The sequence below is a fragment of the Sebastes umbrosus genome, chromosome 4 (assembly GCF_015220745.1).
Source record: "Sebastes umbrosus isolate fSebUmb1 chromosome 4, fSebUmb1.pri, whole genome shotgun sequence".
Lineage (NCBI taxonomy): Eukaryota > Metazoa > Chordata > Actinopteri > Perciformes > Sebastidae > Sebastes > Sebastes umbrosus.
The window spans coordinates 38,814,058-38,829,085 of NC_051272.1; the positions used below are offsets into that span (position 1 = coordinate 38,814,058).

At 40.6% G+C, this 15,028-nt stretch overlaps 1 protein-coding gene across 1 annotated transcript in view; it reads left to right on the plus strand.

Moving 5' to 3' along the window:
- Positions 1 to 14,264, plus strand: part of parvaa (parvin, alpha a) — a 35,330-nt gene extending 21,066 nt beyond the window's left edge. Inside the window, exons 10-13 of the mRNA XM_037766186.1 lie at positions 1,872 to 1,940; positions 2,200 to 2,301; positions 7,855 to 7,927; positions 13,607 to 14,264. Of these exons, the coding sequence (XP_037622114.1) occupies positions 1,872 to 1,940; positions 2,200 to 2,301; positions 7,855 to 7,927; positions 13,607 to 13,683 (321 nt within the window). The 3' untranslated portion in view covers positions 13,684 to 14,264. The remainder of the gene's footprint in view (positions 1 to 1,871; positions 1,941 to 2,199; positions 2,302 to 7,854; positions 7,928 to 13,606) is intronic.
- The last annotated feature ends 764 nt before the right edge of the window (positions 14,265 to 15,028 follow it).

The following is a 15,028-nucleotide window of genomic DNA, read 5'->3' on the forward strand; positions in this document are numbered from 1 at the left end:
CCCTTTCAGGATGCAGCATCACCCTGAAGGGGATTCTTTCACAACAATGACCGGCTTGTTGTACATTATCCCTTACATAATCACCTGAAACTAAGAATGGTTGTGTTTCCGTTAGCTTAGAATGAGCCGTTCATGTCTCCATAGGGAGCAGATCTCCATGTTGCTCCTCCATGTTTCTACAGTAGCCCAGAACGGACAAACCAAACTCTGGCTCTAGAGAGAGACTTAAGCGTTTTTACGTTACCTGAAGGCCACCGTAGTTCTCAGACACGCTTGTGAAACTGCGGTAACGTGAGCCACAGAGTGTTAAACCGTGGTACCGCCAGCCTGGCTGCAATCTGCAACCACACCATTAGATGCCACCAAATCCTACCCACTGTCCCTTTAACCATTTTTGCCACAGTGGTGAGGTTCTCCAATTCATAGTTTTCAGTCACGTGATTGGCGCAGAACCTGGAGGGCAAAACCAAGCCCCCATGAAGAGCACAAGGATGTCAAATCTTTATTTTTTAGTGTTTAGATCACATCTCAAACGAGGAAAAACAAAGATATATATATATATATATATATATATATATATACAAACTGCAAGTCTTAGGCACATGTGACCCATATACAGTACCTGCTGCGGTATTTTAATCATTTAAGTGGAAGTAGACAACTTTTCAGCTATCTAGCAGGCTAGCTTATCAACTCCTCGGTCATAACAGCATCTAATAACTTTTACCACTGCTCATTTTAGAAACATCAACACAACAGAACCTCTTCTTTGTTTCTGTAATGTGCGTTTAGATTGGTTTCCCTTAAGCCTCGCTTTCACTATGCAATTCTGTCTGATACTGTGAAAATGTAGGCTTGTTAGCTTGTCAGCATGCTAGCTACACCAGCTAACGCTGACAGCAAGTAACAAACATCTATGATCTATTGTCTGTTTGATCATCGAAACAAAGAAGACGTTTTCTTGCGGTGGCCTTTCTAAAATGAGCAGTGATGGAAGTGACTATATTCTGTTCTGATCAAGGAGTTGATAACCAGACAGCGTTAGCTAGCATAGCTAGCTAGTTGAAAAGTTGTCTCGGCTACGTCCCCGGAGCTGTACTTTGGTGATGTTTAGCTACATAACGTTATATCTTGTGGAGACTCCATCCCTTATACTGTCACCAAGAGGAAAGTGTAACGTCACAGTTATCTGTACTTTAAATCTGGACGGGTCATTAATGCTTTTGTTTGCGAGGTGAAGGACAAGAAATTAACGTTGGTTACTGCGGGCAAGCTAGCTGCATAGTTAAACCAGCTGCTGGAGACGGACACAGGCAGAGCAGACGTAGTAACACTGCTGGAGACGGACACATGCGGAGCAGACGTAGTAACACCGCTGGAGACGGACACAGGCGGAGCAGACGTATTAACACCGCTGGAGACGGACAAAGGCGGAGCAGACGTAGTAACACCGCTGGAGACGGACACAGGCGGAGCAGACGTAGTAACACCGCTGGAGACGGACACACGCGGAGCAGACGTAGTAACACCGCTGGAGACGGACACAGGCGGAGCAGACGTAGTAACACCGCTGGAGACGGACACAGGCGGAGCAGACGTAGTAACACCGCTCGCGAAGCAATGTCTGGAAAATGATTTAAATGGTTGAATGGTTAAATGAGATGGTTTGACCATGGAGATTGGAGAGACAGCTAGCTCGGTCCTAGTCGTTGTATGTTGTACGTTGGGTGTTCAGTTGCAGTCAGTGTCAGTGTAGTCCGATCTTGCCAGGGATGACGGCATGTCTAATTTAATTGCATCTCTGTGTGTCTACAAGTTGTATGCAGATCTGTGTGTTTGAAATGTTGCCTTTGTCCTTTGTGTTTTCTCAGACACTGATCACGTTTGTGAACAAACACCTCAACAAGCTCAACCTAGAGGTGTCTGAATTGGACACACAGGTACGTCACACACCTACAGACACACAGTAAAACATTTTCAAAGGTCCTACACAGTATACACTATATACTGATACTGAAGTGGAACTATAATTTGAAAAACACGCCCATCTTCACATATTTTGAATCTGTCATTGAGATTTTCGTGTTCTGGAAACATACCTGAGATAATGCCACTGGACAATCTGTCCAACTTGTTTAAAGAATACGTCTCCACTCTTCATGCAGTCAGTGTATTCACCTGACTGTGCTTCTGTCTCAGTTTGCAGACGGTGTTTATCTGGTTCTGCTGATGGGGCTGTTGGAGGGATACTTTGTGCCTCTCTACAACTTTTTCCTCACGCCAGAGAACTTTGACCAAAAGGTAAAGTGAAGTTATTTGTCTATATCCATCAGTGAGCTGGACTATTACAAATCACTGGCTGTTGGTTTGAAAGCTTGAGTTTGTAGTTTGCTCTGTCATGGAGGACAGCAGCTGTAGTTTTATATTTCTATTACGGTACGTTCTCACAAAGAGCGAAGCAAACTTTTCACGCGGCGGGATTACATTCAAAGTCAATGCAAAAAGGTGAATAGGATTCGCACCGGGCGACGCGAATGGCATGAATGACGCGATGCGAACACAAAAAAATCCCGTCATTCGCATATTCACAGTAGTTGAAATATTTCAACTTGAGCGAGAAATTCACGTGACGCTGTGTCGTGAAGGCCTATCAGTGTTGAGACTGTCCTCCTGCCGTCACTGACGTCCTGACGTTGATGGATCAGAAATGGAGGAAATAAATCTTGTAAGTGTCTGTGGTCACCCAGAGCTACGATAGTACCTCATATCTGTACAGAGATCGGACCAAACTCTGTGTAGAACCCACAGACGGTCTGTGGTAGAAACAACAACGTCTCTAGAAGACTTTATGCTGAGTGCTGATGGAGCAGCTGCGTAGTCTGGCACTGATCCATCCAAACTCCATTCAGAAAACAAGCATTTTAAAAGTTGTCTGCTTGTCGTCATGGTAACGGACCTGACAAAGCATGAATTCAGACTTTTTACAAATCAGCATCATTATGTTGTTATTTCAGCATCATTTTGATCTGTTTATTGATATTAAATCACAGCAGAATCTGTTTATTTTGGGTTCATACTGCAGTAGAGACGTGTGGCTGCTAGATACAGTCAGTGTGATGTCACTGTATGTGAATACAGCTCGCCGCTGGAGGATGTTATGAACCCAGACACGACGGCGACATATCTGTGACTTCCACAACATGGTTATTTCTTCCATGGTTGATGGAGGAAATGTTGTTGGTATCCATGGAGACAAGCGGCGCGTCTAGCACGAATTAACACAAAGGATACTAACAGTCCAACAAAGCAAGGTTGCAAGGTGAAAATTCGCTTTGCTCTTGGTGTGAATGCAACATTACAATAGATTCCGGCAGCGACCTTGTTTGACCTCGTGAAAAAAAGGGTATCAAGATGGTTGAAAAATACTTTTCCACCAAAATATTTAAAAGATATGGCTGAATATGCAGTTTCAGCTGGTCGGTTAGCCGTTTACCGTCGTTGCATGCAACTGCTTTTGCTTACTTTGGTAGGAAATGACAAATGGAAACAGCTAATCATGCTAACGACAAACTGAATCCTCATTTTGGGGAAAATCTGCGTCTAATTGAACTCAGTGGATTTAGAATGAAATCATGACTATTAGATTAAAGTGGTGATTTTCAGGTAAATAGTCTCTGGCCGTGTCCGTGTCCATTGGGCAAACAGTGTAGAAATCATAGCCTTTTTTATGCTTGGAAGATATGTATAGTATATAAAGGCTACAATAGGTGCATATATTATGGTATATATTTTCTGCTGTATTTTGGACAAGCAGGCATGTCGACTTGTCGTTGGAAGCTCCGCCATATTGATGTATCCAATTTTTTCTTTTCGACGACGAGAAACAGGGCCGTGACCCATCTTTGGTCTTGACCTATAGTTTAAGAAACACTCTTAAATCAATACTTCATTTGTGAGGAGCCTGTGCTCTCAGAGCCAGGACGCTCCTCTCAATAGGCTGATAAATGCCATCCGTTTTCCCCAGAGCCCATTCAGTGCGGAGCCATCTCTCCTCTCCATTGGCCTCTGTAGTACTACGGTATTCTGAACAGGCAATCTGCGGAGACACCACAGTAGCCTTTTGTTTGGGTCTTGGCCAGAGGCCCCTGCCAAGCTGCACACACACACACACACACACACACACACACACACACACACACAGACAGAGACACTCCTGGCCCGGAAGAACAGGCACCGGCCCCACAGCATCTGTAATCTCCTTTTGCACAGGGAAACACTGGAGTGGTTTAGGGGCTCAGCTCTATTACTCTGTGTGTGTGTATGTGTGTGTGCGTGCCTACAAGCCTATCGATGATACACTAGGGGGGGGGGCTGTGAAAAGTAGCACGAGGCATCAAGAAAGCACTCCTGCTTCTGCTCAGTAGATCTCTACTTAAGGCTCATTCTCTTCCTTTCTTTTTGACTGTGTTAGATGGCTAAGGTCACACTTTACACACAATACGCCCTTGTTGGGCAAAGCTTTTAGTACATCACACACACACACACACACACACACACACACACACACACACACACACACACACACACACACACACACACACAGACAGATACAATGGACAGAGAATAGAAAACATCTTTCACCTCTTTCTATACTATCTCTTCCCTCTGATTGGGATTCCTCCTCTCTTGCCTCTGTGCCAGCGGCCGGCCGCAGCCAGATGCGTTATGTTCTCGGGTTTCCCGTCCCGTCTGACCTAGCACCGTCGCAGTGAAGCGGTGAACCCCTGCGGTTAGGGGTGTGAGAAAATATAGAAAAAATAGAATATCGCGATATTATGTTTTGTGATACTGTTTTGATTTTTAATTAATATTTTACATGCAAAGATTAACTCAGTCAATACTTGTGTCCTCTCAAAGTACAGCTATGATGTTGGATGTTACAGGGACTCTGATAAATGCAAATACAGATTCACCGTTCTGATTGCAGAAAAAAGTTCACTTTTTTTACTTAGATTTTATGCATATGGTGGTGTATTCTTTATACGACAGTTTTCCAAAAGTTCGATTGAAAAATCGCAATATATCGACTTGCTTATCGTGATGCCTATCGTAGCCCTACCTGCGGTTCAACAACACGATATGCGGTATTATTGCCTTTTTTTCTTCTGCAAATTACTTCATTACCTCCGCCAAGGCCGAAGGCCTAGGAAGGAGGTTATGTTTTCACCGGCGTTGTTTTGTTGGTTTGCCGTTTGTCCGTTTGGAGGATTACTCCAAAAGTCCACGATAGATTTGAATGAAATTTTTTGGAGGGGTGGGGTGTGGCACAATGAACAATCCATTAAACTTTGGTGGCGATCCGGATCATGATCCGGCTTCGGGAGTTTTTCTAATAACTCCACAGGCTTTAAGACATGCGCAGTGTAACTGATGACGCATTCATGACGCGTCACCCTGCCTCTTTCCTTTTGCCTGCAGAGAGAGGGGCAGAGAGAGCGAGGGGGTGGAGGGAAGGGGGGACACCTGTAGATTTGGCGTTTTCTCACATTAAACTCGGGGAAATTACAGTTGAGTTGGAACACAGAAGGACAAAGAGGAGCAGCGTATTTACAGATGAGACGCTTTGGTTGCATCTGGTTGCTATGATGAAGTAAAAATGTCGGTACAGGTAGAGTACATGCTCTGGATGAAGGGAGGCTGAAGAGCGTAGGGAGGGAGGATGGACCTGCAGGTCTGTGTATTCATTTCTCCTCCACTGTTGTTCCTACATGTAGGATGTGACGGTTGGTCTTTGTGGTATTTGTCCCGCCCCTCCTCCATTGGGATTGGACGGCTGGGTAAAAAGTGACGGTGACGAGTGCAGCGTTTTACCCAAATCTTTTCTACTCTCTGCGACCATAAAAAAACATCAAACACGCAGCGCTCAGCTCAGAATAGACGCTCAGCAACTCATCACGCTGCTGGCGTTTGTAGCAGAGTGTAAATACGCGGCGCTCTCATTGCAAAGAATTCAAAAAAGAAAAAATGTGAACGTAGCGGTTGTGGCGGTTGCTTGCCATCCCCTGCGGTTAGCTCGGCAGTAGTGCAGTTATACGGACAGCCATAGTCTGACCCATTCTCATAAATGCAATACATCAGGAACGCCTGGAGGGAATTTGTTCAAATTTGACCTCACAAAACATGCTTTGGGCCATAACTAGGGGGAGGGGTGGGGATTCTAGTCTTTATTGCTCACAGGTAAGATTGGCTTATGTCGCATTCACACCAAGAACAAAGTAAATTTTCACCTCGCTTTACTCGCTCGAGTTGGACCGCCGGGATCATTTGTGTTCATTCGCGTCACTTGTGGTAGACGCGCCGGAGAGGAGGAGGAGCTGGCCTCCATGGATACCAACAACTTAGCCATCAACCATGGAATAAATAACCACTGCTGCTGCTTTGTACATGTTGAGGAAGTCCCAGATATGTCAGAAAACCAAACACTGTCGTGTCTGGGTTCATAACATCATCCAGCGGCGAGCTGTATTCACATACAGTGACATCACACTGACTGTATCTAGCAGCCACACGTCGCTACTGCGGTATGAACCCAAAATAAACAGATTGTGCTGTGATTTAATATCAATAAACAGATCAAAATGATGCTGAAATAACAACATAATGATGCTGATTTGTAAAAAGTCTGAATTCATGCTTTGTCAGGTCCGTTACCATGACGACAAGCAGACAACTTTTAAAATGCTTGTTTTCTGAATGGAGATTGGAAGGATCAGTGCCAGACTACGCAGCTGCTCCATCAACACTCAACATAAAGTCTTCTAGAGACGTTGTTGTTATGGGTTCTACACAGAGTTTGGTCTGGTCTCTGTACAGATATGAAGTACTATCGTAGCTCTGGGTGTCTGCAAACGGCCACAATACGTTTGTCCTCCATCTGTGATTCAACATCAGGACGTCAGTGATGACAGGAGGAGATCCTCAACGCTGAGATGGCTTTCATGACAGAGCGTCACGCAGATTTCTCACTCCAGTTGAAAAATGTCAACTCGCTCGAATACATGAATGAGCACATTTTGCGTATTCGCGTCTATTCACCTCTTTGCAATGACTTTGTATGTAATCGCGCCGCACGAGAAGTTCACTCTGCGCTTTGTGTGAACGCAGCATTAGACGTCGTTGCTGGTTTCCTCCACAGAACTCTATCTGTGCTTGTCTAGATAAAGTAAGATTGAAAATCTAAATAATTCCACCTGAAAAAGATTTGGGTGTATGTTTTGAATGAACGTCAGCCCTGCATTTAGGAATCGTTCATCATGTCCACCAAAATTGTCAGTTTCCAGAAAAACCTTATAACCAATATGTCCAGCATGTGTGTTTCTCCCTATTCCAGCAGCATCAAATAGAATAACGTAATAAATGCTCTCTACAATTACATTGTACAAGTTCTACTCGTACACTTGTAATGATATGAAAACCCTGGCTTTCAATGACCGTATCAATTTCTTGGAGTTTGGAGGTTTTTGAGCGACACTGCTGACATGTATCCGTTGTTAAATGAGGGAGCCGAGTGTTTGTGCAGCTGCTGGAGGCTTATGGTCTTACAGAACAGAGCAGCGGTGTGTTTGCCAGCACAGGAAGCTGCGGTAGCACGATTGAATCAACCCAGAGTGTATTGTGGGATTTAGCAACCAGTGTCTGTGTTCCCTTATCAGCGAGGAGCTGTGTGTGGAGTGGTATGATTTGTACTCGCCCACCTTTGCCTTTAGGTTGGGTGTGTGTCTGTGTGTGGTGTTAGTGAACGTGCATCCTGTAACACCTTGTTGAGTCCTAACAGCCTCGTCCCTCTCTCTGCAGGTGCACAACGTGTCCTTCTCCTTTGAGCTGATGCAGGACGGAGGTCTGGAGAGACCAAAGCCCCGACCAGAGGGTAGGACGCATGTTTAACTGGGGATGTCCCAGTCCCTGGCCTAATGTCGATCATTTAATATTGGGTATCCTTGGGATACCCAATATTAAATGTGATCCCATTACCTGTAGATTAAATATGCATCTGACTCATTGAAAAAGCAGATGTGGTCTTCTAAATATGGCACACCTTATTTTACAAGAGCTGCAGCAAATACATTCTTAGCAGAGTCTAACATACAGTAACTCAAAATGTAGGTCTAAAGCCCCGTTTCCACCGCAGGAACTTTCCCCCGCAACTAAGAACCTTTTGAGGAACTCATTGCATTTTGACTGCAGGGACCTGGGTCTACATTAAGTTCTGGGGACATTTTATGGGGCCTTTTTACACCCCAAAAGGCCCTGGTCAGGGCTGAAAGTAATGGAACTTACAGGGTGGAGTTGCAAGGATGACCGTCGCTGAGTGGTGATACACACACACAGCACCGTTGCTTCAACTCCTGTACCACTTCATTCATAAAACAAGGAAGTACTCCAGTATCGGTTTAGGACGGAGGGAGGCATTTCTCTTTGTTTGGTAACATTAAAAGTAAAGTCAGGCTCTGCTGTCGACTTTACGACTCATTTTAAAAAAGAAAGAAAGAAAGAGAGAGAGAGATTGCATGAGCGACAGGGCGATCGGTAGACGTAGCGCGGCGGTGCTGTGAATGAGAGAAAGAAGTTATTTTCTGTTGTTTTCTCTGCGTTAACGTTAAAAATCACAAATAAATAACCATCAAACTCTCAACAGATGATTTACTGAGGAGACAGACGCTCTTAGTTTCATTTCATTCATTACATCCAACGTGCAGCAGTAGATATATATACAGCAGTAGATACAGACGTAGGCAAAGTTGTTGGTATCCTTCCGTTAAAGAGAGAAAAACCCACAATGGTCACTGAAATAACTTGAAACTGACAAAAGTAATAATAAATAAAAATTTACTGAAAATTAACTAATGAAAATCAGATATTGTTTTTGAATTATGGTTCAGCAGAATCATTTTAAAAAACAAACTAATGAAACTGGCCTGGACAAAAATGATAGTACCCTTAACTTAATATTTTGTTGCACAACCTTTTGAGGCAATCACTGCAATCAAGTGATTTCTGTAACTCTCTATGAGACTTCTGCACCTGTCGACAGGTATGTTGGCCCACTCCTCGTGAGCAAACTGCTCCAGCTGTCTCAGGTTTGAAGGGTGCCTTCTCCAGACTGCATGTTTCAGCTCCTTCCACAGATGTTCAATAGGATTTAGATCAGGGCTCATAGAAGGCCACTTCAGAATAGTCCAATGTTTTGTTCTTAGCCATTCTTGGGTGTTTTTAGCTGTGTTTTGGGTCATTATCCTGTTGGAGGACCCATGACCTGCGACTGAGACCAAGCTTTCTGACACTGGGCAGCACATTTCGCTCCAGAATGCCTTGATAGTCTTCAGATTTCATTGTACCCTGCACAGATTCAAGACACCCTGTGCCAGATGCAGCAAAGCAGCCCCAGAACATAACCGAGCCTCCTCCATGTTTCACATTAGGTACAGTGTTCTTTTCTTTGGATGCTTCATTTTTGCGTCTGTGAACATAGAGCTGATGTGACTTGCCAAAAAGCTCCAGTTTTGTCTCATCTGTCCAAAGGACATTCTCCCAGAAGCTTTGTGGCTTGTCAATATGCATTTTGGAAAATTTCAGTCTCGCTTTTTTATGATTTGCGTCCTCCTCGGTTGTCTTCCATTAAGTCCACTTTGGCTCAAACAGTGACGGATGGTGCGATCTGACACTGATGTACCTTGACCTTGGAGTTCACCTCTAATCTCTTTGGAAGTTGTTCTGGGCTCTTTGGTTACCATTCGTGTTATCCGTCTCTTCAATATGTCATCAATTTTCCTCTTGCGGCCACGTCCAGGGAGGTTGGCTACAGTCCCATGGACCTTAAACTTCTGAATAATATGAGCAGCTGTAGTCACAGGAACATCAGGCTGCTTGGAGATGGTCTTATAGCCTTTACCTTTAACATGAAGGTCTATAATGTTCTTTCTGATCTCCTGAGACAACTCTCTCCTTAGCTTTCTGTGGTCCATGTTCAGTGTGGTACACACCATGATACCAAACAGCACAGTGACTACTTTTCACCCTTTAAATAGGCAGACTGACTGATTACAAGTTTGAAGATACCTGTGATGCTATTTACAGGACACACCTTAGTTTAATATGTCCCTATGGTCAAATTATTTTACATCTTTTCTAGGGGTACCATCATTTTTGTCCAGGTCAGTTTCATTAGTTTGTTTTTTAAAATGATTCTGTTGAACCACAATTCAAAAACAATGTCTGATTTTCATTAGTTCATTTTCAGTAAATTTTTATTTATTATTACTTTTGTCAGTTTCAAGTTATTTCAGTGACCATTGTGGGTTTTTCTCTCTTTAACGGAAGGGTACCAACAACTTTGCCTACGTCTGTACATACAGCAGTAGATACATGCAGCAGTAGATATATACAGCAGTAGATATATACATGCATCAGTAGATATATGCATCAGTAGATATATACAGCAGTAGATATATACAGCAGTAGATACATACAGCAGTAGATATATACAGCAGTAGATATATACAGTAGATATATATACAGCAGTAGATATATACAGCAGTAGATATATACAGTAGATATATATACAGCAGTAGATATATACAGCAGTAGATGTAGATATATACAGCAGTAGATATATATACAGCAGTAGATATATATACAGCAGTAGATATATATACAGCAGTAGATACATACAGCAGTAGATATATACAGTAGATATATATACAGCAGTAGATATATACAGCAGTATATATATACAGTAGATATATATACAGCAGTAGATATATACAGCAGTAGATATATACAGTAGATATATATACAGCAGTAGATATATACAGCAGTAGATATATACAGTAGATATATATACAGCAGTAGATATATACAGCAGTAGATATATGCAGTAGATATATACATCAGTAGATATATACAGCAGTAGATATATACAGCAGTAGATATATACAGTAGTAGATGTATAAAGTAGATATATACAGCAGTAGATATATACAGCAGTAGATATATACAGCAGTAGATATATACAGTAGTAGATGTATAAAGTAGATATATACAGCAGTAGATATATACAGCAGTAGATATATACAGTAGATATATGCAGCAGTAGATATATACAGCAGTAGATATATGCAGCAGTAGATATATACAGCAGTAGATATATACAGTAGATATATACAGCAGTAGATATATACAGCAGTAGATATATACAGTAGATATATGCAGCAGTAGATATATACAGTAGATATATACATCAGTAGATATATACAGCAGTAGATATATACAGTAGATATATACAGCAGTATATATCTACAGCAGTAGATATATACAGCAGTAGATATATACAGTAGTAGATATATACAGTAGATATATACAGCAGTAGATATATACATGCATCAGTAGATATATGCATCAGTAGATATATGCATCAGTAGATATATACAGCAGTAGATATATACAGCAGTAGATACATACAGCAGTAGATACATACAGCAGTAGATATATACAGTAGATATATATACAGCAGTAGATATATACAGTAGATATATATACAGCAGTAGATATATACAGCAGTAGATATATACAGCAGTAGATGTAGATATATATACAGCAGTAGATATATATACAGCAGTAGATATATACAGTAGATATATACAGCAGTAGATATATACAGCAGTAGATATATACAGTAGATATATGCAGCAGTAGATATATACAGTAGATATATACATCAGTAGATATATACAGCAGTAGATATATACAGTAGATATATACAGCAGTATATATCTACAGCAGTAGATATATACAGCAGTAGATATATACAGCAGTATATATCTACAGCAGTAGATATATACAGCAGTAGATATATACAGCAGTAGATATATACAGTAGTAGATATATACAGTAGATATATACAGCAGTAGATATATACATGCATCAGTAGATATATGCATCAGTAGATATATGCATCAGTAGATATATACAGCAGTAGATATATACAGCAGTAGATACATACAGCAGTAGATACATACAGCAGTAGATATATACAGCAGTAGATATACAGCAGTAGATATATACAGCAGTAGATATATACAGTAGATATATATACAGCAGTAGATATATACAGCAGTAGATGTAGATATATACAGCAGTAGATATATATACAGCAGTAGATATATATACAACAGTAGATACATACAGCAGTAGATATATACAGTAGATATATATACAGCAGTAGATATATACAGCAGTATATATATACAGTAGATATATATACAGCAGTAGATATATACAGTAGATATATATACAGCAGTAGATATATACAGCAGTAGATATATACAGCAGTAGATATATACAGTAGTAGATGTATAAAGTAGATATATACAGCAGTAGATATATACAGTAGATATATACAGCAGTAGATATATACAGTAGATATATGCAGCAGTAGATATATACAGCAGTAGATATATACAGTAGTAGATGTATAAAGTAGATATATACAGCAGTAGATGTATAAAGTAGATATATACAGCAGTAGATATATACAGTAGATATATACAGCAGTAGATATATACAGTAGATATATGCAGCAGTAGATATATACAGCAGTAGATATATACAGTAGATATATGCAGCAGTAGATATATACAGCAGTAGATATATACAGCAGTAGATATATACAGTAGATATATACAGCAGTAGATATATACAGTAGATATATGCAGCAGTAGATATATACAGTAGATATATACATCAGTAGATATATACAGCAGTAGATATATACAGTAGATATATACAGCAGTAGATATATACAGCAGTAGATATATACAGTAGATATATACAGCAGTAGATATATACAGCAGTAGATGTATAAAGTAGATATATACAGCAGTAGATATATACAGTAGTAGATATATACAGCAGTAGATATATACAGTAGTAGATATATACAGTAGATATATACAGTAGTAGATATCTACAGTAGATATATACAGCAGTAGATATATACAGCAGTAGATACATACAGCAGTAGATATATACAGCAGTAGATATATACAGCAGTAGATATCGTCACAGAGGACTGACTGATCTTTGCAGGTCTTTAGGCCGCGGTGGAAACGCAGACAACAGTGGGCTGAAGGAACCTTTTAGTTCATTGAAAAGTAAAAGAAGTTTTGGTGGAAACCCAGCTTAATATGGTTGTTAAATAAGCTAAAAGGTTCTATAATATTGGTATTGTGTTCTGTCACAAATGTCCAGTAATAATATTTTAACAACCATAGTAGAATCAAAGCATCTTGCGGCCGTCAGCTGAACCTTGTTCGCTAAAGGAGTGATTTGTGTGGTGGATACAGGCCATGAAGCTCCTGTACAGAGAGGCAGGAATGATGTTTATTGGACTTTATTGTACAAACAAGATCTCTACTCTTACTGGATGTACAGTATATCTATCTATATATAGATATATATATACAGCAGTAGATACATACAGCACGTCGTCTATATATAGATAGATATACTGTATATATAACTCTTCTGTGCTTTCTCTACGTTTTTCCAGATATAGTGAACTGTGACCTTAAATCGACACTGCGCGTCCTCTACAACCTCTTCACCAGGTACAGGAACGTAGACTGAGAGGGAACACGACACCATGGACCACATGTTAGAGCTTAGAAATACTGTATGCTTTTCCTTCTATTTGTTGTAGAAGTCTGTTTTTATCTGAATGCATGCATCACATTTAGTCCCTGCTGGATCATTTACAACACAATCTATATTTTATTTTAATTCCTTCAGAATCAGTACGGAAGCCCTAAGAGCCAAGTGAGGAAAAAACTATTGTGGTGATCTATTTTCTAAGTCTGATCTAAGTTGTTTTCTCTCCTGTGTTTATGAATTAAGAACAGGTGGAAAAAGGTTTTGCCAGGAAGTGTTTGTTGTTGTAATACTCATCTCAGCCACAGGAGGCTGAAGTGCACCACTACCACATGTTCTAAATAGGACTAAAAGCATTCCTTTTTTAATTTACATAACTTGCTTACACACAATATACTGTATGTACATTATTTAGAGTGCACGGAGAAATACACTCACCTAGAAGAAAACTAGGGCTGTCAGTCAATTAAAATATTTAATCGCAAATTAATCTCACATGTTTTATCTGTTCTAAATGTACCCTAAAGGGAGATGTGTCAAGTATTAAATCCTCTTATCAACATGGGAGTGGACAAATATGCTGCTTTATGCAAATCAGTTAATAACACAAAACAATGACAGATATTGTCCAGAAACCCTCACAGGCACTGCATTTAGCATAAAACAATATGCTCAAATCATAACATGGCAAACTGCAGCCCAACAGGCAACAACAGCTGTCAGTGTGTCAGTGTGCTGACTTGACTATGACTTGCCCCAAACTGCATGTGATTATCATAAAGTGGGCATGTCTGTAAAGGGGAGACTCGTGGGTACCCATAGAACCCATTCACATTCACTGATCTGGAGGTCAGAGGTCAAGGGACCCCTTTGAAGATGGACATGACAGTTTTTCCTCTCCAACATTTAGTATAAGTTTGGAGCGTTATTTAACCTCCTTCATGACTAGCTAGTATGACATGGTTGGTACCGATGGATTCATCAGGTTTACTGGTTTCATATGATACCAGTATCTTCACACTGAGCCCTCCGAAAGATCAATTGCGTTAATGCGTTAAAGAAATTAGTGGCGTTTAAACAAATGTACGCTGACGTATCGCATTAACAGCCCTAAAGAAGACATGAGTGCTTTTAGTCCCATTGAGAACATGTTGGAGTGGTGCGCTTCAGCCTCTGGTGGCTGAAATGAGTATAGAAAAATATCACCTGCCAAAACTCTTTTTTCACACATGAAAAAAGTAAGTACTTTATATTTATATATAGCACTAAAATTAGGATACATTTAGTCATTTGCAAAAAACAAAACAAAGTTCCAATAATACGG